This window comes from Geotrypetes seraphini, chromosome 14 (assembly GCF_902459505.1).
Source record: "Geotrypetes seraphini chromosome 14, aGeoSer1.1, whole genome shotgun sequence".
Taxonomy (NCBI): domain Eukaryota; kingdom Metazoa; phylum Chordata; class Amphibia; order Gymnophiona; family Dermophiidae; genus Geotrypetes; species Geotrypetes seraphini.
This window is the reverse complement of record NC_047097.1, coordinates 44,778,776-44,805,293: the sequence shown is the minus strand read 5'-3', so window position 1 is coordinate 44,805,293 and position 26,518 is coordinate 44,778,776. Positions and strand designations below refer to the sequence as shown.

At 44.6% G+C, this 26,518-nt stretch overlaps 1 protein-coding gene across 1 annotated transcript in view; it reads right to left on the bottom strand.

Moving 5' to 3' along the window:
• Nucleotides 1-26,518, bottom strand: part of MYO1E (myosin IE) — a 395,564-nt gene that overhangs the window by 130,832 nt on the left and 238,214 nt on the right. Inside the window, 5 exon segments of the mRNA XM_033920720.1 lie at nt 2,449-2,535; nt 4,609-4,695; nt 5,442-5,522; nt 7,952-8,148; nt 15,763-15,895. Coding sequence (XP_033776611.1) covers nt 2,449-2,535; nt 4,609-4,695; nt 5,442-5,522; nt 7,952-8,148; nt 15,763-15,895 — 585 coding nt within the window.

The following is a 26,518-nucleotide window of genomic DNA, read 5'->3' as shown; positions in this document are numbered from 1 at the left end:
TAATCAAAAGATCATATCAAGTGGTCTGCGATGGGAAATACTCCAGTTCTTGGAAAAATCCTTCGGGGGTACCTCAAGGTCCCCGCTATCACCCACCTTATTTAATATCTACATTTCATCTTAGGACATCTATTACAAAAGTTAAACTTAAAATACTATATATATATGCTGATGATATCTCTATTTTAATTTCTTTGAATAACATGACCAACGAAATTTTAGAACACATTTCCCATATCATGACTGAAATTGAACAGTGGACTATCAATTTTAAATTGAAATTAAACACAGAAAAGACAAAAATTTTCTTGGCAAGCCCAAAGGATAAAATTACTAGAACATCATTACACCTAAATGGTCACAATTACCTAATATCAAAAACCATAAAAATATTAGGAGTCGCATTAGACAATCACTTGACCATGATTGAACACACAAACTTGGTGGCAAAGAAGTGCTTTTTTGTGCTATGGAAATTAAAGATCATTAAAAAATATTTTGACCCTTTATCTTTTAGACTTTAGACTTTATCGTTCAGTCATTGGTTCTATCCATATTGGACTACTGCAACATCATTTACTTGGGTATACCTAAAAAAATATTGAGGAAATTAACAATAGTGCAGAACACGGCTGTCCGCTTAATATTTGGATTGAAGAAAAGCGAGCATGTTAGTCCCTACTACAAACTGCTGCACTGGTTGCCAATGGAGGCACAAATAATGTTCAAGTTCTCTTGCATTTGTTTTAAACTGGTTTGGGGAATGGCCCCTACCTATCTCTTACCTCTTACCACATTTCGAGCTACACATCCTCACTAGGACAACCAGAAATTGTAATCTTTTTGCCTATCCAAGGATCACTGATTGCAAATACAGGTCCTTTCTGGACAGAACTTTTAAGTTTCAAGCTAGTAAACAGCAGATCTAACTAGGTAATTAAATCAACAGAGCCAGGTTGACCTACGGCACATTTCGGAAAGAAATTAAGACAGTACTGTTCGACAGATTTATCTCCTAATCAGATACCATTTTAAAACTAATAACACCATACTGATAATTTTGAGAAATATGTGTATTTTTACTATTTGTATTCTGTAATTCGATGACTGTCCAGTGATATTTTTGCTAATTGTATTCTGTAATTCGCTGATTGTCCGGCTCTCTTCAGTGTAAACCACCTAGAAGTTGAAAGATTGTGGCGGTATAGAAAAAATAAAGTTATTATTATTATTTAGATCTCCTTGGATATTATTTAAGTGTTCAGTTAGGTTTCGGAGATCCCTCTTTTGGTTGTATCAAACTTACTGTTGAGCATCTTTCCCAGGCTTCAGCCAGCAATCTTTTTTTAGTTCTTTTAAAGTAATCTTAGGCCTTGTATTAACCTTTTTCAGCAGTATCCTTAGGCATAGCTAGCTGAGAGTGCCCAAGGGATAGTCAAACAGATTTTTCATATAGCCTTCCCTTAATCTCTTCATGGCCTGCATTTAATTGTTTACACCTAGATTTTCTTTATTTCCCCTACTCTGGCTTATCAGATAATGGAGTTCCCTGTGTTATGTACCTTTTTCTCAATTATAAACTGTTTCACTGTAAACCACAAAAAGAGGTATTGTAAATTCAGTAGTAACCATAAACATAAATATGAACTTCACCCCAGAGTTCTTTTGGCAGCTCTGTGTTCAACAACAGAAATAGTTTGCCTTTTCATCCAAGTGTTAAACCAGCTCAACTACTATGTGAGGTGGGCTCTGTTTAACTTATATGGTCCTTGTTAAGCCAAGTTTTAGAAATGGGGCTAATATGGATTTGTTGTGACAATCAATACTTAATGCAATCATGACTTTTTGATATCCAACTCTTAACTTCTGTTTTTTAATATTTCAAGAATTGTTCTTTTACATTGAAAGCGCAGGGTATGTTGTGTGGATCAATGACAGCATACACCTTTGTTAATACATTTTGAATTGTAATTTTTAGATTTCAGAATGCTTGGGAGGACTTAAATAAGACAATGTACACACAAATGTATACTGTATACCACACCAGGTACCTTCTACCCTTGCTACACTACTGGTCACCACCGTTCCTGGGAGATCTCATAGCAATCATCCCTCACTCCAATTGGTGGCCAACTTCTCAAGTCTAGCACCACTGCCTGGAGGGGTCACTGAAAATTTCTCAGCCCAACCAAGAAGAGAATGATGTGGAGCCCTGAAACTTACAAGTTATTCCCCACTTTTCTTGACACTTCATTTCATTTCATATCATTGAAATGAAAAGCGTCAAGAAAAGTGGGGAATAACTTGTAAGTTTCATGGCTCCACATCATTCTCTTCTTGGTTGGGCTGAGAAATTTTCAGCGGCCCCAAGTGTGTGTGTGTGTGTATATATATATATATATGTATATGTATATAACATTTTTGCTGACATTGACAACTGTTACTTACAACTTTGTTCTCAATGAGGTCACACACTATTTTGTTGTTGAAGTAATCAACAGGAGTCCACCTAATTCCTTCTTGTACATACTCTTCCTGAAAGAGTGAGAAAGAGAGAGATGAAAGCTGAAAATTCTCATTACAGCTTTATGAATGTAATGATCTTGATCTGCAGAATTCAAGTGTTCCAAATTTGTTAATTTACAAACATGTTGAATATGTTATGCAGCTTAACTAATCACACTATTCCCTTTTCCTTAAGGATGTAAAATAGCATCTTCTTCATAGTAGGCAAGACATATACTTGATTTTTCTCCACTTTCATACATGATTTTGTGCCAATCAGGGCCGGTTTTAGACATGATGAGGCACAGGGCAGAAATTAAGGAGGGGGCCCCTCTCCCAATTTCCATACCCACCATTATTACCATATACGTATAAAACAATTTTAAATGACACCTGGGGCCTATCATTTCTTGACCCCCCTCCATCTGTATGAAAAACATGAGTTTTAGTAACAATCCACAAATCACACAAGAGTAACTAGGAAAAGGCAGCATCTTACATACTGCAGTGAGCAGTGCAACATCAATAAACCCATTGTAAAACTTAACAAGCCAGATCAATCCTGCACAGTCAATCCTAACAGAAAACCATGTCTTTCAAACACAGATGACACAGAAAACACCTCTGCCTAGTATGGAATATGTAATCACAAACTAACCCCTCCCCCTTTTACAAAACTGTAGTATGGTTTTTAGCCTCGGTGGTAGCAGCTCAAATACTCATAGATTTCTGAGCATCAGAGCTGTTACCACCACGGCTGGCACTAAACAATGCTCTACAGTTTTGTAAAAAGGGAGATAAAATAGAAATACGTAGACAAAGGTTAAATTGAACCACCAAGAAGGTGGACTCTGCATACAATGCAACACCACAGAAACAGCGATGCATGTCACCTAAAGCAAAAAAAATAAATAAACAGGAAATTTTTTCTACCTTGATCTTCTCTGGTTTCTGCTTTCCTCATCTTCTTGTCACTCTCTTTCTTTCATCCACTGTCTACCCTCTCTCTGCCCCTTCTATATAGCATCTTATCTCCTTCTATGACCCTTCCAGAAACTGTATGCCTCCCCCTTCCATCTCTCCCTTCACCCCATTGGTCTGGCATCCATTTTCTTCCCTTCCCTCCTCCAATGGTCTAGCATCTCTCTCCTCTCTTCTCCTTTCCTTCCCCACACCCCCATGGTCTGGCATTTCACTCACTCCTCTCCCTTCCCCCCACTTCCATCAGCTTCTGCCCTCTTTCTTTCCCTCTAACCCAATTCCATCCAGTATCCTTCCCCCTTAAGTCTCTCTCCCCTTTCCCTGAACACCAATTCCATCAGCATCTGCCCCCTTTTTCTTCCTCCACCACCCTTCCATACCACCCTGCCCCACCACCCTTCCATACCACCCTGCTCCCTTTCTCTCCCTTCACCACCCTTCCATACCACCCTGCCCCCTTTCTCTCCCTCCACCACCCTTCTATGCTCCTTTCTCTCTCCCTCCAAACCAATGCCGTGCAGCAAGGTCCCACGATGTCTGCAGCTGCTGGCTCTTCTCAGGAATAAGTGATATTGGAGGGAGTGGACTGGCAGACGCAGGGAGTTGTGGCAAGGTCCCGCGATGACTGTGGCTGTCGGTCCATCCCCTCCGATGTCACTTACTTCTTCTGGAGCAGAGCCGGCAGACGCAGTCATCGCAGGACCTTCCTGCACTTCAGTGCGGCTGCCAATTCTGCTCCAGAATAAGTACGTTGGAGGGGGTGGACTGGCAGCCGCGCTGAGGTGCAGGTCCTTCAAGGGGGAGGATATGCCAGCTCATGGGGCTCCCTAGAGCCTTGGGGCCCAGGGTAACTGTTCTGTTTGAACCCCCTAGCGCCAGCCCTGGTGCCAATGACAGGCTGAAATATTTGCAAATTCATAAAAGTCAATAGGCTTGAACCAGCACAAATTTAAACCAATGTATGATGTAAATTTAGAAAAGAAATTCAAAATCTATACAAATTGCTAGGTGGAAAAACATCACAGCAAATGGTTTTGATTGTGCATCTTTGTTAATTGGAAAAATACAGAACTTCCTGCTGGAATTTATTGCGTTCAGTGACAACTAGTTTACACTTCTCACCTGCTCAGCCTTCAGTGTCAGCTCAATAAAAATCTGTTGCAGTTTTTCATTGACGAAGTTGATGCAGAACTGTTCAAAGCCATTTTTCTACAATACAGAATCATAATAACAGTTTAGTCCTCTATTGTGAACTGGTGACCCTTCATATCACTTGTATGATCTTGAGTGCATCTCTTCTATCCATAAGTAGACTGTAAACTCTTTGAAACAGGGAACTTAGAACTACAAGGGACTGCTGAAAAGTTCTTAGCCCAACCAACAAAGTTGAGTCAGTCTCCATTGAGGGCTATACACTTAGGGCTCCTTTTACTAAGCTGTGCTAGCGTTTTTAGCATGCACTGAAGATTAGCACTTGCTAACCCTCGCGCTACATGGAAAATATTAACGCCAGCTCTATGGAGGCATTAGCGTGCTAACCGATTTAACGCATGCTAATCTTTAGTGTGTGCTAAATTGATTAGTTACACGTGAAATCGGTTAGCGTGCCTTAGTAAAAGGACCCCTTAGTCCAGTGATTTTCCATTTTTTTTCTTCCGTATTTTTCCGACAAAACTAAAAAAGTGGAAAATCACTGGACTAAGTGTATAGCCCTCAATGGAGACTGCCCTAACTTTGTTGGTTGGGCCGAGAACTTTTTCAGCAGCCCCTCATATTTCTACATTGCAATACTGTACTAGCAATGCTTACACAAAAATAGAGATCTTCTTTGTAAAGAGCGCTTTACTTGATGAATGAATGTTTTACTTTCACTCAGTATAAGAAAGCCACACATGACTGCATTCTCAGTCTGAACATACTGAAAAAAAGATTCTTCTTAGGTCACAAAGCCTCACCTGGAAGATTTCAAAGCCATAAATGTCTAGGACCCCAATGTTGTATTCCTCATGATTCTTCTGCATTGCCTTATTAATTGACTAACAGGAAAGAAAAACTGCATGAATATTTCCACATTACAGTCACTGCTTCCATAGAAAGCCACCAAGTTAAATTTCTTTGGGTTGCACAATAATGTGATGACTGTTCGTACTTCAAGTCAGAACTCTGCGAACTTCATTTATAAACGTTTTTTGGTGCTACAACCACAACATTGAGAAGCCCCACCATTAATCAGGCTCTTTATTCTCTCTTTGAGAATTTAAATGTACACATGTGCTCTGTCCACATACCATCCAAACTCCGCCCCGTGCACATCCGCTGGCAAAGAACATGCCATCACATCATGGCAGGTGCTTTTCCACTAGGGGTATTCTGTAAGAGGTCATTTACACAAGAAAATGACTAAAACACCACATTTATGAACTCTCTTTATGCCTATAACTAGGTGGCTCCTTATAGATTTACCCCTTAAAACAGGGGTGTCCAACCTGCGGCCCCGTGAGGTATTTTGCGCGGCCCTGGTCGAGGGTTATGCAGTGTTTTCCTCTGCTGCCCCCGGGTGTTTACCATCTTGCCGGCTCCCTCCTGTGTCTTGCTGCAGTGTGCGCACATTTGTGCAGCCCCAGAAACATTTTTTTCGGCCAGTGCGGCCCAGAGAAGCCAAAAGGTTGGACACCCCTGCCTTAAAGTCACATTAACAAGCACATAGGGGACAATTCTACAGCTGGATGCCACAGTTAAGTGCCTAGACGCAACATGCTGAGCGCTAATTCTATATTGGCGTTTGGATGCCCAGATTCCATTATAGAATACTAGCATAAGTTGGCATCTACACAGCTATGATTAAGTGTACCCATTTATGACATGTCAATAGCAGGTGTTAAAGTGCGCACTTTAGTAATTAACTTACAGTATTTTTAACCACATAAATGCTGACTCTACTTCTGGACCATCCACAAAATCACTGCATAGGCTGCTAGACTCTATAGATGGCACTAATAAAAACTTGGTGCTGAACTCCCCCACTCTCTCTGAGTGCTATGTTCTAAACGGCGCTCAAAATTGTGTGCCATTTATAGAATAGCTCTTAGTGCCAGGAACTGCATCTAACTTTACATGTGGACAGTTATATCAACTGAAATGCAGTACAAATCCTAAATTAAGTGAGATCTTCCCCCTTATTCTATAACTATGGGGCTCATTTTCAAAAAAAGATAAGATGGCATAAACCAGTACTTGAATGTCTTACTAGTCAAAACGCCCAAGTGGACATTTTCAAAACTGAATTTCTAGATGTCTTTCTGGTTATTTTGTCTCCTCTGCATCTAAATATTAAGAGGGTGTGTTAGAGGCATATTTTGGGTGGGATTAGGGTGGGCTTAGCAGTTGGACATTTTACAGCGATAAAACATTTTACAGAACAGCCAGAGAACAATTTGGACATTTTGGGCTAGACCTGTTTTAAAAATGTATAAAGTCCAAAAAGGTACCCAAGCTGACCAAATGACCACTGGAGGGATGAAAATGTGGGCCCCACACATACCCCTGTGGTCACTGATGTGAAAATGGCCTTTTCTTTATCCGATATTTGGACGTCTTGCGGGAAACATTCAAAGTTGGACTTAGATGTCTTATTGAAAATGGCCCTCTATAACTTGAAGGAAAAACCCTTCCATTTCTATGCCCCCTTTTTGAACTCACACATAAAATTTATGTGCATATATTAAATCAAATTAGTGCATAATTAAATCCAATGTGCATAATTAAATCCAATTAGTGCCAATAACTGCTTGATAAGATCCTAATTATCAGCACTAATCAACTTATTAATCAATTAAATTGCAAATGCAAATTGGGCACGTGCCATAATTTGTGTATGTAATTTTTAGCACTTTTTAGAGAATTTGGGGGCTAGTACTGATATTCAGCATAGCCCTGTACAAACAATTTAACTGGCCAGGAGCCAGGAATATTGACCCCTATATTATTATCCTCCCCTCCCCCTTTTACTAAGCCGCAGTAGAGGTTTCTACTGCGGCACAGACAGCTAAATGCTCCGATACTCATAGAATTCATAGGAGCATCAGAGCATTTAGCATTTAGAAACCACTACTGCGGCTTAGTAAAAGGGGGAGGGGGAATGTTAGTATTGCTTGTAGTGTATCTTATTTGTTATGGCAATATTTTGCCAGTTTGAAAACATTTCGGTAAATCTGCCAAATGTACAGAAATATGGTCTTTGGCATCCTGAGATCAAAGCAGAGAATTGCACTAAGGCATTTTTACTAGTGAGTGGCATTTTAATTGAATTAAATAAAAATAGATTATTAAAAAAAAAAATCCACCTGTGTCCGTAAAGAATAACGTAGTAACAATCCATATAAAGAAGGTCCAGGTCCTTTTATAAATGCAAGACATACTACATTTCTAGGTGGTAAACAACGAGCACAAAAGCAACTTTTCTTACATCCACTAAAAAGTCAAAGACCCGGGCATGAAGGGCTTTGGAAAGCGCATCTCTAGTGTAACACGCCTGTTCCACATTTAGCGTCACGTTAATGGATTCCGATTTGCCTCCCCATTTGCTGTCCATCTGCCTGCTGGTCAGCTTCTCTTTCAGACGATCCTGGTTAATTCCCAGCAGAAAAGTAGGGAAAGCCAGAACTGTGAAAACAATCAATTCAGAATAAACGATTGGTAGTGGTCCAATAAACGGACAGACTTGTAACCCTTCCTTCACAATTTTCTTTTCCTTGTCCCTGGCTATTCTGATACAGCACTCTTGTGTCAGCTAAGCGTATACACAGAACCATTTCCTCCATATCCACAGACTAAAGAAATATCTATTTTAGGTTCTAGATGACTCATTTGTCTGCGGTAGTAAATCCTGTTTAACCTGAAGAGACTTCATATGATGTGAAAACAAGGGACAGAGATGCAGACTGCTCTTGCGCCGAAGCCAGTACCAATAAAAGTGTTGGCAGACAGAATTAAATTCTTAATGACTTCTTTGTATTTGTCTATGTATAAAGAGTAAATGCATAATTGCTAAATAGTTATCGGTTAATTGAAGGGTTCCAATAGCATCATGTTAAACCAGAGTAGCCAATATTTAAGTTGTTTTGGGAGCTAAAATGTGTTCTCAGCTGTACAAAAAGCCAGGTTCATTGTTAAGCTTTTGTAGTTTAACAACTTTCAGCTTCCTAGCCCAATCTTGAACTCTGCAGAATTTGCAAGTACATTCCTAATAATGAACACAAACTCAAGTTTGGGTGGCAGGAGGTTAATTTGACTGTAGCTAAGTGGGTGCAGTAGCAAAGGCAACATTTCTGAATGGGGTGTAGACTAAGTTGCATTGGCATAATTGTTCTTGCCACCCATTTGGGTGTGGAGCAAGTTCTTCCTGCTGTTTCTCAGCACACAGAACTAAAATCTACCTACAGTGCCTTTCAAGATTTTTTGTAGCTCCGGCACAATAAACGGAGCAAATATTTTTTGTGGCACATTATAACTGAAATTATAAAATTGAAAAAACCAACAGAAAATTAAATTTGAGAACTATTTAGTTAAAGTTCTTTAAGCTATGTAAGGGTAATTGTAACAATGGAGAAACTAAAGTAGATAGAATATAATTACCGGTACTAATCAATGCAATGGATGTGCTTGTTTTTGAGTGCAAATTAGCTCAAAACGTGGCTCAATAGTTGATAAAAAAAAACACGCATTTCATCATCCACTATCTGCAGTCATTCTCTTCTTTTTAATTTAATTTCTGTCAGAAGTTGGAAATTCAAGTTCACAAAGATAAGAAGATCCAAATGGTAACAAAGCCTTGATTGCTTTGTTGCTCAGGATAACTTTTGCATTAAAAAAATAAAATAACTTGCCATTAGTTTTCAAAGACCAATCACGTCAAAGAATGATGCTTGTCTGAACAATTGTATCCTTTCACACACAGACGCTCATAATACTGACAGACTCTTGCATATGCAATATACATGTCATCTATTCTAGTGTATACTTATGAAGAGAATTTTTAAAAATAAAGTAAAATTCTGGAATCTCTCGTAACACACCTGGAATCTCTTCTGGGCACACCACTGTGCTATGACACACAGTTTGAGAGACACTGACCTACAGAACTGTTTGCAGACATTTCAAAGGGCTGTGCAGGAGACCCTGGTTCACACAGCTTCTTCTGTTTGAGGTAGCTGTGAAAGCACATTTTAAAGTAAGAGGGGTGGGGGTAGAAGAGGGGAAGGGAGTCCCAGACATCATGCAATAATGACACTTGCATGTTTCTAAAGAGTGTGCATGTGCCTAGCTCATGACGTAACCATTGCCTGTGCCTCTCATTCAGGGCTGGGCTACATGTGGGGGGGCTTAAAATGAGATAACTCCCTACCCCCTCAGGTAGCTGTGTATAAAAGGCTCATGGTATTATATACCATGGGAACTTTTTGTAAAATGCTGACAGCCAAAAAATGTAGGAGAAGCTAGATTTATTCATTTATTTAAAACATTTATAGACCGCTTAATATTTATTTAAAAAAACTTATATACTGCATACAACTTAATATCTAAGGGGCTCTTAATCGAAAGAGAAAAACGTCCAAAAACCAGCCTAAGTCAGCACTTGGATGATCATAAACGAAAGACGTCCAAGTGCCGATAATCAAACCGGGTTTTGGACATATTTCTACATGACCTAGGCCTTCATAGTGCCGCTGAACGACCATAGCTAAATGGAGGGCGGGATTTGGGCAGGCCTAGACTTAGTCGTACTGCATGTATAACCAAAAGTTATACAGCACAGGATCGACGGAACTTGGACGTTGTGACCTAGACCATTTAAAACATGGTCTAAGTCACAAAAACCCACCTAAAGTGACCAAATAAGCACTGCAAACACATAATATAGACCCCCAAACACTACCCCAGTGATCACTGCCCCCCCTCATAAAAATATTAATCACAACTTGAAAATTGTACCTCCAGAACATCATCACTTGGCAGCCTGGCATAGGAAAGCCTAGTCGTGCTGCACAGAGGCTTCTTAAACCGTCTTGGGGGTGGGTTAGAGACCCATAGAGAGGTGGACCCATGCCCATAAGCCCCTGTAATCACTGCATTGATATTGAAACATGTGCACTCCCCCTATACACCCCAAAACCCTTTTTTACTAGAATATAAGTGACTCCTGCAGCCATAAGGGCTATTGGGGTGGTAGATAGGTGGGTCTAGAGGATTCTGGAGGTGGTCTGGGGGGCTCACCATGCCTTATAAGGGAGCTGTAGTGAGATTAAGACATGGCACCCTTTTTGTGAAGTTCACAGCAGTGCCCTATAAGGTACCCCACTATTTAGGTGCTATGTCTGGGTGTTCAGTCCATCACTTTGCAGACCCCTCCCACATCCAACAGGGCTTGTTCTAGGCATTTTTAACTTGGACAAAAAGTTGGATGAAAATGTGGTATAAAGATGGACGATTTAGCGATATCAGCAGGACATATAGTTAGACGATTTTCGAAATGAAAAAAAATTTGGACTTATTTTTTGAAAATGTGTCCTAAGCTATTTTTTACTTTGGACGACTTGGACGAAAACAGACTTAGACATTCCTTTCGATTATGCCCCTCCAAGCAGTTTCCAGCAACAAACAAACAAAACAATTTAACAAAACAAACAAACAAACAAACCAAAAACAATCTCTATTTTCTCATCATATATGGTGACTGAATATCAAGGCAATTGAAGAAGGAAATAGCCTCCTTACAAATAGGCATCAATAAACAGTTGTGTCTTTAGTAACCTCTTAAAGATAGCAGAATTAGAAAAAGTTCAAAGAAGAGTGACCAAAATGATAAAGGGAATGGAACTCCTCTCACATGAGGAAAGACTAAAGCGGTTATGGCTGTTCAGCTTGGAAAAGAAAAGGCTGAGGGGGAGATATGATTGAGGTCTACAAAATCCTGAGGAGTACAGAATGGGTAAAAAAGAATCAATCTTTCACTCTTTCCAAAAGTACAAAGGACAGAAGACACTCAAAGAAATTACATGGAAATACTTTTAAAACAAGTAAGAGGAAATATTTTTTCACTCAATGAATTGCTCAGCTCTGGAACTCATTGCCAGAGAACGTGGTAAAAGTGGTTAGTGTAGCTGGGTTTAAAAAAAGGTTTGGATAAGTTCCTGGAGGAAAATTCCATAGTGTGCTACTGAAGCAGACATGAGGGAAGCCACTGCTGTCCCTGGGATCAGTAGCATAGAATGTTGCTCTTTGGGTTTTTGTTAGGTTCTTGTGATCATGATTGGCCACTGTTGGAAGCAGGATACTGTGCTAGATGGATCATTGGTCTGACCCAGTATGGCTATTGTGTCCCTAAGTGGCTTGTAAGCTGCTCATAACTCTGGATATTCAACGCCAGGGTAGGTTCAGCCTCCAGTATTGCATATTAAGGTTAGTACAGCAACTCAAAAGCGAACCATATACCCACCGATATTCAGTTAGCTTGGTGAATAAAGTTAGGACAGAAATATATCTGTAAACTTAGGACTCCTTTTATTAAGGTGTGCTAGCGTTTTTAGCGCACGCAGGATATTACCGCATGCTACGTGGCTAGAACTAACTCCAGCTCAATGCTGGCGTTAACGTGTAGTGTGTGCAGCAATGTTGCGTGTGCTATTCCGCGCGTTAATGCCCTAACGCAGCTTAGTAAAAGGAGCCCTTAGTCCCTTTTACTAAAGTGTGGTAGGGCCAAATGTAGGGCACAAAGATTTTTTTCTGAGCACCTCTTTAATTTGAATATGCCAGACCCAGAGAGTTGTAAACTATTGCAATAATGAAAATCATAAACTTCCTACAAAAGCTGATTGCCGTATTATTGCTAAGCACAACAACCTTTTCATCAGTGATCTGTTCAAACTCCATTTTCTGAGAGAAAAACATGCACCCACTGAATCTGACCCATGAGCCCAACTTTCTAGATGTTGTGGTCTAGGATGGAAATGGCTGAAACCAGGTACAATGAGAGGGAGAGGAAATACAGCAATTAAAATATTGTCCAGACAAACAGTGACTTTATCTCTCAGAAATCAAACAAAACAAAAGAAAAATTGAAAAGCAAATGGGTACCCAGGAAATAAAACACTTCCTTGTGAAACCTGATGCAAAACATCTGCTCCACTGATTCAACAGCCAAGTGACTCTAATAAATGACATTTTTAATAAGCATGAAATCAAGAGACGGATAAAAAAAGATCTTCTTGAACAAAGGCTAGAGGGCAAGCTGCTTGTGGACGTACTATAATTCACTCCTTAGGGTGCAATACAAGTCTCCACAAGTAGTTTGTTCTGCACCATAAGTGTGTGGTGCAGTGGTTAGAGGTACAGCCCCAGCACCCTGGGGTTATGGATTTATATCCCGCACTGCTCCTTGTAACCCTGGGCAAGTCACTTAATCCCCCCAGTACATTAGATAGAGTGTCAGCCCACCGGGACAGATAGGGAAAAATGCTTGAGTTCCTGAATAATTTGTAATCCGCATAGAATTGTAGGATATGTGGAATATAAATAATTAAATAAAAAAAAAAAATACTTAAGAACCTAAACATGTATGCATCTTCTAGGAGAGAGGAGGGATGGAGGCCTATGATAAGAGACATTTCAGTATTTAATTCCATAAACTTTGCATACATTTTACCCTTATCATGCAAAGTTGAGCACACAAGTTATAGAATAGTTGCATGTGCAACTTAATTGAATTACTTGCTAATCGGCAAGGACAAAATATTATTGTCTATAATTGGTGCTAATTAGCAGTTATGCACGTTAATTGCCCTTAGTTGGGATTCTGTACATTGCATATGCAACATCCATAGGGATAGATTAACTAAGTCCACGGATCTGATCTGATCTGTGGGTGATCCAATCCGATCCGTGGCCAGGGTGATGATTCACAACGTGTACTCATGCAAATTATTGCAATCGGAGGCACGCACCAAACTGACCACACGGATCTTTGAAGAGCGATCCTGAAGCAAGCGCAGACCATCTTCTTTGCCTGTAGATGGTGTGTACATGCTCTCTGCGCAAGCTGGAAGAAACTTTCGCGAGCCCGTGGTTTTAACTACTTACATCCATCTAAACTTGGGGCAGGGATGGGGAAACCAATCTCTGCATATTCTGCATGTTTTAGAAGGAGACCGAAAGGAGGAGACCAAAGTCCGTGCCGCCCCGACTCTCCTGCTATCTGCCACCCTTCCTCGCAGTGCAGCCCCGCTTTAAACTTGTGGGTTAAAACCACGGGCTCGCTCTGCAGGAAGGGCGGCAGAGAGAAGGAAAGTCAGGGCAGCAAGAGCAGGAGAGTCGGAGCGGCAGAGAGCAGGAGAGTCGGGGCAGCAAGAGCAGGAGAGTTGGGGCAGCTGGTTGCTGATTCCTTTCGGGGCAGAGAGCAGAGCGGCAGAGATGCAGGCAGGGTGGCAAAGAGCAGGGTTTTTGCTGCAGGGTAGGGATTTTAGGGCAGCAGAGAGCAAGAAAAGACGTGAGCGACTGGACCTCAGCAATCGCTTCTTTTTTGATAGGCAAGACCAGTCAGTGTTCCTTAAATTGTTTAGTGAATTGCTGCCTTCCTACATTTGCATGCCACTTCCCTCATTTGTATGCGCGGATCGGATCGGGAGGAAGGTTAGTGAATCAGGTCGGGTTCACAAAGTGGTCGGGATACGATCAGTGTCCTTAGTGAATCTAGCCCAATAGTGCACAATTGCAAGGGGGGAAATGTGGACCTGGGAAGGGCATGGGTGGGTCAGGGGCGTATCTAACACTTATGCCGTCAGGTTATAGAATACTAGTATTTATGCGCTATATTGTTTATTGAAAGCTTCTATACCACTACTAATAATTGGGTAGTCAATACAGAGTGGTTTACAATACATGAGCCTAAGTGCTGGTGTTACAATACATGAGTTTTGATTTATGAGTTTTTATAATGTTACGATACACGAGCTTCAGTAATGGTGTTACAATACATGAGCAACGATATAATTGCTTACATTTATGCACAAGCATTTACACCAGCCATTGAGCTAGTATACATGCTCAGGCCTAATAACTAATAACTGGGTATGTTTGCCTTTGCACTGTTGTGTGAAGTGCCGGAGAAATTCTCCTTTCGCTGACCCTCCACATTGAGGTTACCCACATCACTAATATTTAATACTAGTGTTAAAGCCCGTTACATTAACGGGTGCTAGAAAGCAGCCCCCTTTCCCTCTCCCCCTCCAGTTTCTTCCTGACTGTCTCTCTGTGGCTCCCTTCTGTCTCCCTTCCCCCAAGCAAAGCTGTCTGCCTTCCAACACACCCCTCCCCTCAAAGCAGCCTCCTTTCCCTCTCGGCCTCCAGTTCCTCCCTGACTGTCTCTCCTTGGCCCCCCTTCTGTCTTCCCCCCAATCAAAGCTGTGTGCCTCGCAGCACACCCCTCCTCCAAAGCTGCCCCCTTTCCCTCTCCCCTCCAGTTCCTCCCTGACTGTGTCTCCATGGCCCCCTTCTGTCTTCCCCCCCCAAGCAAAGCTGTGTGCCTCGCAGCACACCCCTCCTCCAAAGCAGCCCCCTTTCCCTCCCATCCTGCGGTGTGGCTGGCTCCCTTAGTCCCTTGCCGCCCCCTTCCTGCGATCCCGACAAACGTCCTTACTCCAGCAGGGGCCGCAGCACTCTAAACATGCTGCTTCGCGGCCTTCTACTGGCCTGATTTGCTCTGCTGTGTCGGGAAGAGAAGAGGAGCAGCGGCAAGGGACTAAGGGAGCCGAAGGTAGGGTCGGATGGGAGGCTGAACGGGGGTTTGGTGGCTGCTCGTGCTGAAGTTAAAAAGAGATGGAGGAAGGGAAGAGGCACACGCGGTAGGGGAAAGAGTGGAAAGGGGGGTGGAGAGGAGGAGGGTTGCCAGCGCCCCAAGGAAGACCGCCCCCCCCTTACTACACCACTGAGGGGAGAATATCAGATTCTCTCAGTCCACTTTTGGGAACCCCCAAAATGGACTCCTGGCTACACCCCTGGTTTCCATAAATCAAGTAAAAGTTATCCCATCCTGCAAAGAAGTCATCAGCAAATATAAAATTCTTTTATGGAGCCCAGTGTTATAGTCTGCCAGTTTCCTAGCATGGTAGCCCTGCACTGCACAGCACAGCAGCACTCTTATTTAATATTTAGAGTCATACTCCACCCTTTCCTCCATAGTAACATGATTGATTTATGACAAAAAGCAGTTTTAAGGCCACCTACATTCTTCACTCTCCACAGCGGCATAGTTGCCCACTTCTTTGAAGCTAATGTTTCCAAGATGCAGAACTCCTGCAACAATCTGTAGAACCATCGCTTGTTCCTCGGCAAATATACCAATGACATTCATTGCATGCTGAAATGAGAAAGACGCTCAATTTACTGCTCACTTCTTTTCATATGGAAAGCATCACTGTGATGTTCATTTTCAAACTTGTTAATACAGAAACAATGTCTTAACACTGTTAATTGGTTGCTTGAAAAATGGCCTTCTTTAATGAGGCTGAAAGTTTGCATGTTGTGAACAATGTACGTAGTTTAGGTCATATTGAGAAGAAACATTTTAAATTGCATTTTAGATTGGAGGAAGAAGTTTACATACAGCTTGTGCCTAAGCTGTTATAAAATATTGGCACATGGCCACACTGATGCACCAAAATTTAGGTGTGCCCACTTACAATTAGAGATCAACAGAAACTGGCCCCAAATCTGGCTTTAGTCATGCTTTGGTTTTGGCCACAAATGGAAGTGCATTTGTGGCTAAAACTGAAGCTATCCCCATGACCACTCTCTACCTACCCCCACCCTTACTTCCACCATCACCAGAGCAAGTCCTCCTGGGTCAACTGCCATTCCTTGGGCTGGCTACCTGCCTGCTCACTCCCCTGACCACAAACCCTCTGTCCTCCAATCACTTGAAGGCCCTCTCTGGGCCGACTTTTAAATGCCTTTGTGGTCTAGTGGCTTCTTCCCAGAAAGAACCATCCCCAGTAGCTCTTGAACCTGCAGCAGTCTATGCTTACAATAATTCAATGGCTGGCATAAGTTGGTTTGCCAATGTGTGCTATGCAATGTGTGCAGCTAATAATCTTCTATACGTTGTATGCATAGCTTGGCAACATCCATGGCCTAGCCATAATCCAGAAGTTTCACACCCCACATTTTGCCCCTGGATATGTTTTGCCCCCAAAATGTTCACCCCACACACTTTTTGCCCCTAGGATGTTTCACCACTACACCTTTTGCTCCTCCTTTCACTCCTGCCCCCCAGAATTTTCATCCCAGTAAATTTTGACCCAGTTATAGGAGAACCACAGAGCAAAATTTTAATTTTCATAAAAGTCCTAAAATCACAATTAAAAACAGAACGATCATAAGCACATAAGCATGGCCTCTGCCGAGTCAGACCATAGGTCCATCATGCCCAGCAGTCCGCTCCCGCAGCGGCCCTCCAGGTCAATGACCTGTAGTGACCTATTATTACTCAAGAGCATTTTGTCTTGTATAGTAACCCTCTAATTGTACCCCTAGATTCCCTTACCCTTCAGGAATTCGTCCAATCCCTTTTTGAAACCCAAAACCGTACTCTGCTCAACCACCCCCTCTGGAAGCGCATTCCAGGTGTCCACCACCCTCTGGGTGAAGAAGAACTTCCTAGCATTTGTTCTAAACCTATCTCCCTTCAATTTTTTTGAGTGTCCTCTAGTTCTTGTTGCCCCCGCCAGTCTGAAGAATCTGTCTCTCTCTACCTTCACTATACCCTTCATGATCTTATAAGTTTCTATCATATCCCCTCTAAGTCTCCTCTTTTCCAGGGAAAAGAGCCCCAACTTCTCCAGCCTCTCAGCATACGAGAGGTTTTCCATGCCCTTTATCATTTTTGTCGCTCTTCTCTGGACCCTCTTGAGTATCGCCATATCTTTTTTTAGGTACGGCGACCAGTACTGGACGCAGTACTCCAGATGCGGTCGCACCATTGCCCTGTACAGCGGGAGGATAACTTCCTTGGTTCTGGTAGTGATACCTTTTTTGATAATGCCCAACATTCTGTTCGCCTTTTTTGAGGCCGCTGCGCATTGTGCTGCCGGTTTCATTGTTTTATCCACCAAAACCCCCAAGTCCTTTTCTAGGTTGCCTTTTCCCAATGTCATCCCCCCCATCATGTAGTTGTACATCAGGTTCCCTTTCCCTATGTGCATAACTTTACATTTCTCCACATTAAAACTCATCTGCCATTTATCTGCCCACTCACTCAGTTTGTCCAGATCCCTTTGGAGTTTTTTACATTCCTCTACAGATCTAACCTTACCGGAGAGTTTTGTGTCATCCGCAAATTTTATAACTTCACCCTTTGTCCCTGTTTACAAGTCATTAATAAATATATTGAATAGCAGCGGTCCCAGCACTGACCCTTGTGGGACGCCACTTGTGACCCCTTTCCAGTCAGAATAGTGTCACTTTACTCCTACCCTCTGTTTCCTGTTTGCCAACCAGTTTTTGATCCATCTGTGTATGTCCCCTTCCACCCCGTGGTTCCACAGTTTCCTTAGAAGGCGCTCATGAGGTACCTTGTCGAAGGCTTTCTGGAAGTCTAGGTATACTATATCTATGGGGTCACCTTTGTCCAAATGTCCGCTTATCCCCTCGAAGAAGTGCAGTAGGTTTGTTTGGCAGGATCTTCCAGTACAGAAACCATGCTGGCTTGTTCTCATCAGTTTATTTTTTTCTATGTGCTCACTGATACTGTTCTTGATCAATGATTCGGCCATCTTCCCCGGAACTGAGGTCAAGCTGACTGGTCTATAATTCCCCGGGTCGCCTCTGGTTCCTTTCTTGAAGATAGGTGTAACATTTGCTATCCTCCAGTCTTCCGGTATTACCCCTGTTTTCAGGGATAGGTTACAAATCTGTTGCAGTAACTCCGCTATTTCGTTTCTAAGTTCTCTTAGTATTCTTGGGTGAATTCCGTCCGGGCCTGGCAATTTGTCAGTTTTTAGCCTATCTATCTGTTTGAGTACGTCTTCGAGGCTTACCTCCATGCACGATAATTTTTCCTCTTGGTCCCCCTTGAAGAATTTTTCCGGTTCCGGAACATTGGATGTGTCCTCTTTTGTGAAGACCGACGAGAAGAACGTGTTTAATCTGTCCGCCACTTCCTTTTCCTCCTTTACCACTCCTTTCCTATCCCCCTCATCCAGGGGTCCCACTTCCTCCCTCGCCGGCTGTTTCCCTTTCACATATCAAAAGAAAGGTTTAAAGTTCCTTGCCTCCTTTGCAAGTTTCTCTTCATATTCTCTCTTTGCTATTCTGACTACGCGGTGGCATTCTTTTTGGTGCTTCCTGTGCTTTTTCCAATTTTCCTCAGTTTTATCCTTTTTCCATGTCCTGAAGGATTTTTTCTTATCTCCTACCACCTTCTTAACTTCTCTTGTTAACCATGCTGGGTCCTTTGCTTGATTCTTTCTGCCCCCTTTTCTAAATCTGGGTATATATCGGCTTTGCGCCTCGTTCACCGTGTCCTTAAAAAGGGTCCAGGCTTGGTCCACCGTCAGTGCCTTTCTGGTGCTGTTCTTGAGTTTTCTCTTTACCATGTGTCTCATGGCATCATAGTTCCCTTTCTTGAAGTTTAACGTTGTTACAGTAGTTCTCCTCCCCTTTGGCATACTTAGTTCCACTTTGAATTGGATCGTGTTGTGGTCACTGTTCCCTAAAGGTCCCGCTACTTCCACTTCTTGGGCAGGTCCTCTCAGCCCATTAAGGATTAAATCCAGAATAGCTGCCCCTCTCGTTGGTTCTTTGACGAGCTGTTCCAAGTAACAGTCCCCTACAGCCTCTAGGAACTCCAATTCCTTTGAACAATTGGAAACTCCATGGCTCCAGTCTATCCCTGGGTAGTTGAAATCTCCCATAACTATGGTGTTTGCGTTTTTACATTCTCGCCTCAACTCAGCTCTCAGTTCTTCATCTATTGCTTCTGTTTGTCCGGGCGGGCGGTAGTACAGCCCCATCTTTATCTCGGTTCCCTTTCTTCCTGGTATTTTAACCCATATTGATTCCAGTTGGTCATTAATTGTTGGTGTGTCCACTCCGATCGATTGAATTGTATCCGGTATGGAGAACCTTTCATATGCCGAACGGTTAGACAGGCTGGGGCTCTTTACCCTGGAGAAGCGGAGACTGAGAGGGGACATGATAGAAACTTATAAAATCATGAAAGGCATAGAGAAGGTGGAGAGGGACAGATTCTTTAGACTAGCAGGGACAACTAAAACAAGAGGTCATTCAGAAAAACTGAGAGGAGACAGATTCATAACGAATGCAAGGAGGTTCTTCTTCACTCAGAGGGTGGTGGACACCTGGAACGCGCTTCCCGGAGAGGTAATAAGACAGAGTACAATTCTGGGGTTCAAAAAGGGACTGGATGACTTCCTGGAAGCGAAGGGGATAACAGGGTACAGATAGAGGTTTACCGTACAGGACATTGAGCGAATAGGGTATGGATATTTCAGGTTAGGTAGGGAACACTTTCAGGTCATGGACCTGGGGGGCCGCCGCGGGAGCGGACTGCCGGGCACGATGGACCCCTGGTCTGACCCGGCAGAGGCAACGCTTATGTTCTTATGTTCTTATGTCCTCCTTTCTGATGTGTCCTGTCTCTTCGGTAGAGCTTGTACCCTGGTAGTGCTGTGTCCCATTTGTTGTCCTCGTTCCACCATGTTTCCGTGATTGCTATGATGTCTAGGTTCTCATCTTTGGCCCTGGTTTCTAGTGCCCCCATTTTGTTCGTCAGGCTTCTTGCATTAGTGTACATACAGTTTAAGTCTCGATGGATTTGTTTTCTTGTTGGTTTCCCTTGCGATCCATTTTCCTTTCCGTCCCCTTCTTGTTCTGCAGACTTTTGTTTATTGTCTCTCTTGTCTTCCTCCTGTGGGGCGTGGTGTGTTTCTTCATTACGTTCATTTTCTTCTTCTTGCCCCTTGTTGACTTCCCCATGTAGTAGATTCCTCCTATCCCTTTCCTGATTTGTCTGGCTCTGCTGGTATTCCATTGCTTGTTTGACGTTGTTGGTGTCTTCCCTGCACTTTCCCCACTCAGTATCCTTTTGGGATACTGTCTTCCGAATCATCAACATCTGGTTGACTGTCGGCTTTCCCCTTCCTCTCAGTTTAAAGCTTGCTCTATTCCTCTCTTGATGTTGCTTGCTAGTAGTCTAGTTCCCGCCGTGCTCAGGTGTAATCCATCTCTCCTGTAGAGCTTGTTCTTGCCCCAGAACGTTGTCCAGTTCCTCACGAATTGAAACCCCTCTTCTTCACACCATCTCCTCAGCCAAGCATTTATTGCTTGTAGTTCCGTCTGCCTCTTCACATCAGCCCTCGGTACTGGTAGGATCTCCGAGAACGCTATCCTCTGTGTCCTCATCTTCAGCTTCCTTCCCAAGATCATGAACTGTTCGGTGAGTGCCTTCCTGCTGTAGTCTCTCCTGGCGACATCGTTCGTCCCGACATGGACCATCACTGCCTTCTCTTCCATCTCTGCTCCCTCCAGGATCCTTTCGATTCTGTCGATGATGTCCCTGGTTCTTGCTCCTGGGAGACAGGTCACCAGCCGATCCTCTCTCCCTCCTGCTATGTGACTGTCCACCTGTCTCAAGATCGAGTCTCCCACCAGGATTGCAGATTTCCCTTCTTTCAGTCTCCGCTGTGGTCGCATATCAGTGTCTTTGGTGGCACTCATTTCTTCTCCCTCTAGGTTCTGGTAGGATCCTGCTTCTTCCTCCTGCGAGTACCCTCCATGGGATCCTTCCTCGTTCGTGTCGGATAGCTCGTGTCCTTCGCTCAGCTCATCCTCCTTGTGCGTGCTATGCTCGGGTTCTTCTTCTACTCTCCTGTAGGCATCCTCGATGAACTTCTCAAGTTCCTTGACCTGTTCCTTGAAGTGCCTCTCTCTCGTGGGGTAATCGGCTGTCAGGAATGGGTCTTCTGAGATGTAGAGTCCCTCTAGTTCCTGGATCCTGTGCTTCAGGTGACTAACCTCACTCTTCAAGCTCTTCAGTTCCTGACATCGTCTGCACACAAACAACTCTCTCCCCGAGGGGAGATAGTCGTACATGTGGCAGTCCGTGCAGAACACTGGGAAGCTCAATCCCTGGGCTCCTGCAGCTTCCATGCTTGTCCGCCTTCTAGAGGTTCGTATGCTCTTTGCTTGCGCACTCACTCTTGATCCTGGCTCTTCTTGATCCCCTTTGTCCTCTGCTTCCTTCCGCCTGTCCTGTTCTTCGTAGCCCTCTCTGCCTGTCAGAACCTTTTGCTTGAGTTTGTCTTTTCTTAACCCTCCACCACTGCCTTCAGCTTTTGTGAGTTCCCCCTGTTACCTCTTGGGTTTGTCTCCTTTATCTGTCTTCTGTTCTTACTGCTACACTCTTGTGCCCTCTGTGCCTGTCCTTTATCTGTCTTCTGTTCTTACTGCTACACTTCTATGCCCTCTGTGCCTGTCGCTGCTCTTTTGTTTTGTGTGGGTGCGGCCCCCCTGGACCTACCTGATTTCCTGTCTTCAGTGCCTTCTGTCCCTCTTGCTTCTCTTGTCTGTATGTGGCTTTCCTCCTGTGCCCTTGTTACCCTTTCCTTGTGTGCCTGCTACCACTTACCGTGCTGCCTCTCCTTGTGCTCTAGGGTGTAGCGGTCTGGCTCTTCTTACGGATCTTCGCAAAGGTGCTCTCGCTAAGGCGAGCGCCTTTGCCGCTCGCCTTCGCCGCGCGCCGAACGGCTGTGCGCCGCTGGCTCCCTTCCTGTTAAGGGAGTCCGGCGCCGACGCTGGTGATGACGCGGTGCGGGTGGGCGGAGCTAACTCTCGCCGCTACCCGCTCCTCGTTCCCACCGTGTCCTGCTTCCTCCTGCTTGCCTACCTCTCTCCCAGCTCTCTCCTCCTCAGCTACCGCCTGCCTCCACGCGGTCTAGCTCAGTTCTTCGCGCCGCTGGCTCCCTTCCTGTTAAGGGAGTCCGGCGCCAACGCTGGTGATGATGCGGTGCGGGTGGGCAGAGCTAACTCTTGCCGCTACCCGCTCCTCGTTCCCACCGTGTCCTGCTTCCTCCTGCTTGCCTACCTCTCTCCCAGCTCTCTCCTCCTCAGCTACCGCCTGCTCTGCCTGCCTCCACGCGGTCTAGCTCAGTTCTTCGTGCCGCTGGCTCCCTTCCTGTTAAGGGAGTCCGGCACCGACGCTGGTGATGATGCGGTGCGGGTGGGCGGAGCTAACTCTCGCCGCTACCCGCTCTTCATTCCCACCGTGTCCTGCTTCCTCCTGCTTGCCTACCTCTCTCCCAGCTCTCTCCTCCTCAGCTACCGCCTGCTCTGCCTGCCTCCACGCGGTCTAGCTCAGTTCTTCGCGCCGCTGGCTCCCTTCCTGTTAAGGGAGTCCAGCGCCGATGCGGACTCAAATAAAAAGCCAAACCAATAAGCACAAAAATCACAATGAGTCGTAACTAGAAATCAAAATTGTAGGCAATACCTCAATTGTCCAAATCTTACACAATGCATTTGAACTTTGTTGAAATTGCAGCATATTTCTTGTTCCTAGCATTTACGGGATTACCGGCTATGGGTTGAGTGATTTTGAAATTGTGGAGTCCTTGCTGACATTTCAGGCAGTTGATGAACTGGCAAATGTCTGGAAAAATGGTACCATGCATTTCTTGAAAGCTGCAGTGCCATCCTTCAAAGTTATTGTTCGTTTGATGTTGATTATTCAATGTTTATTGATACACGTTACAAAGTTAAACTGGAATTAGCAGAGTTTGACATCCTCTGTGAATCATTCGGTCAATATAGTGTCTTTGAATTAATTTGCAATGGGTAGTGCTTCTTGAGGAAAGTTGGGTTTTCCAGCAGCTCTTCGAATGACCATACAACATTCTCTGGTGGGAGAAAGGCAAGGGCTGGTATCACGTGAATCCAGTTGGCAATTTCGTGGTTGCCTTGGTATTGTAACTTAGGCCCCTCATTCTGAACTTTCTGTCAAACTGACTGCAGCAGGTGGAAGAAGCAACCTGGCTTCTTGATGTTGGGGAACTTGTTATCAAATGCCTGAATTATGGTTTGTTCAAAATCTGTCATTAGTTTTTGTGGCTGGAGTCTAAGCTGCATGTTCTTCAGCTCTTGTAACAGCATCTGGTATGTTGCATCTGGTATGTTGGCAGCGAACCATACACCACTGGAACAACAAGATTGCAACAAAAAGTACCTGGGGTGAATTCTGGAGAGGTGAAACATCCTGGGGGCAAAATGTGGAGGGGTGAAATATCCTGGGGGCGAAAGGTATGGGGGTGAACATTCTGGGGGCATAAAATACCCAGGGCGAAATGTGAGGGGCAAAACTTCCTATAACTCCTTGATTCACCCACAGATACACATTACACAATTATGGCTTCTATGTTATGGTTTGACCAATCAGGGCTTTAGGCTCCTTCCTCAGTATCCTGGATACAGAGGAATGTGTCTAAGACCTGATTGGCTCAGATGCCTAATGCCCCACCCCTTTGGAGGGGCCTTAGATGACTGAACCAATCAGGGCCTTTGGCCCCTCCCCATGCATCACATGATGCACCAGGTAGGGGAAGGCCTGTCAAACCTGAAGCGAGAGCTTCAGAGCGGACTTCTTGCATCCAACTTTTAAAAAAGGTGTGAGGGAGGTTCGGGGGGAGGGGCCTGAAGCCTGAGCCTCAGAGCGGGCTTTCTGCTTCCAACTTTTAAAAAAGGTTTGAGGGAGGATCGGAAGGGGGGCATCCAGTGAGAGGAGGGAGTGGGCATCCTTCCTGCCTCTTTATTTTTTGGTTTGGGAAGGTCAGTGCTCGGGGGTGCCTGGCGCGGGGGGGGTGGGGGTGGCATTGTGTGGAGATGTTCTGTTTGGCAGGAGGGAGTGGGAATCCCTCCTGCCTATTTTTGTGGAAGGGAAGGGGATTGGTTCAGGGGAGTTGGTGGCGTGGGGATGCCAGGACCAGGTGGGGGCATGGCACGGGGTTATTTGGCCAGACAGGAGGGATGAAGCTTCATTCCTGCCATTTTCGCTGCTATGGGGGGGGGGGGGGTCGTTGGGGAGGAACATCAGTGCGGGAGGAGGGGGGGCCTTTTATTTTTTTTAATGGGGCAGATTGTGTGTGTGTGTAACACACGCACATCTGTGCCATTAAAAAAAATATATATATTCAGAGAAAGTGGTAATTTCTTCACAGTCACTTTTATATATCCCTTATAGATACTTCCTCAGATCCTCAGCACCACCACTATGGGCTCAAAAAGTTTCACTGCCCAAAGCTTTATGTGTCTAATCGTCACTAATTTATCACATACACGTCTAATCTATCACATACACGGCAGTTCCTGTGACCACATAATCACCAGATTGGCCACCTACCTGCTTAATCACCAGATTATGTAGTCACGGGAACTGGCGTGTATGTGATAGGGGTCAAGCCTTGAAAAAGCAGTTTGTGTGAAACATGTTGGCGTAAGAAATCCCTAGCCAGAGACTACTAAGTTAAGCTGAGTATTCGCTTATAACCTATAAGATTTTATTTAATACAACTAGTCTTTAAGCCCGTTACATTAACGGGTGCTAGAACATATGTGTGTGTGTCTGTCTTTATTTCTTTCTCTCTCTCTCTCCTTAGCCGCTTTTTTTTCTTTCTGCCTTTCTTTTTCCTTGGCTGTCCATCACCACCCCTTGCCTGCTCCCCCTGTCCATTTTCCCTTCTTTTTACCTCCCCTGTGTCCACCATCACCCCTTCACTGCTCTCCTTATGCAGCAGCAGCCCTTCTCCCTTTGTTTTACCTCCCCCCTGTCCAGCAGCACCTCTTTCCTTCTCCCCCTGTCCAACATTAGTCCTCCGTTCCTTTTCTTCAACCCCCTGTCCATCAGCATCTCTTTCGTTCTCCCCCTGTGCTAGAGTAGACGACTGTTTTTTTTTTCCTTTCTCTCTCTGTGCTTGGATGCTGTCTGTCTGTCTGTCATTCTTTCTGTCTGTGTCTCTGTCTTGCGCCCTGCCTGCCTATCTCTCTGTGGCCCCCTTCTCTTCCCCGGCATGATTGGTGTGTGCCCCCAGAACACCCTTCCCCCCCAAAGCAGCCCCGTTTCCCAATGCCCCTGCCCCCTTTTGTGCCATGCCTGCCTGCTCCGTGGCCCCCTTCTGTTTCCTCCCTATGATTGCTGTCTGGCCCAGCAAACCCCTCACCCCAAAGTAGCCCCCTTTCCCTCTCCCCTTGTTGAGCCATGCCTGCCTGTTCTGTGATCCCCTGCCCATGACTGCTGTGTGCCCCCAGCACACCCCTACCCCTAAAGCAGCCCCTTTCCCTCTCCCCCTGCTTGCCTGCCATGCCTGCCTGCTCCCTGTGCATCAGCATCAGCATTTCCCTCCCCCTCACCTGTTCCTTCGTAGCAGCATGGAGATAAAATGGCTCCCTTAGTTCTTTGCTGGATTTTTTTTTTTAAGTTTAAAACTGCCGCTGTGGCTCCTCTCACGATCCGGCCTGCGTCGGAAGCCTTCTCTGACACAGGCCGGGATCGTGAGAGGAGCCACGGCGGCAGTTTTAAACTTAAAAAAAAAATCCAGTGAAGAACTAAGGGAGCAGTTTTCAAAGCCGCCGCCGCGGCTCCTCTCATGAGCTGCACTTATATTATGTCGGAAGATGAGAGAGGAGCCGCGGCGACGGCGGCAGATTTCAAATTAAAATAATTTATGCGGCCAGACGGCTCCCTCGAAACCCTCCTCCCCCCCTTTCCCTTCCCGCGGTCCGTCTGGCTGCGTTGTTCTCTCCCTCATTCTCAAACCGTCCGTGCCAGTTCAGGCCTTGAGGATCATGGCAGGGAGGAAGGCATTGTTTGGCGGCCGCTGGAAGTTGGGGGGAGTGATGAGCCAGCGGTGCATCTGGATTGTGAGCAGCCCTGCCTTCGGTCCTGTCTCAGTCCCACAGGGTCAGAGGCTTTTTCGTC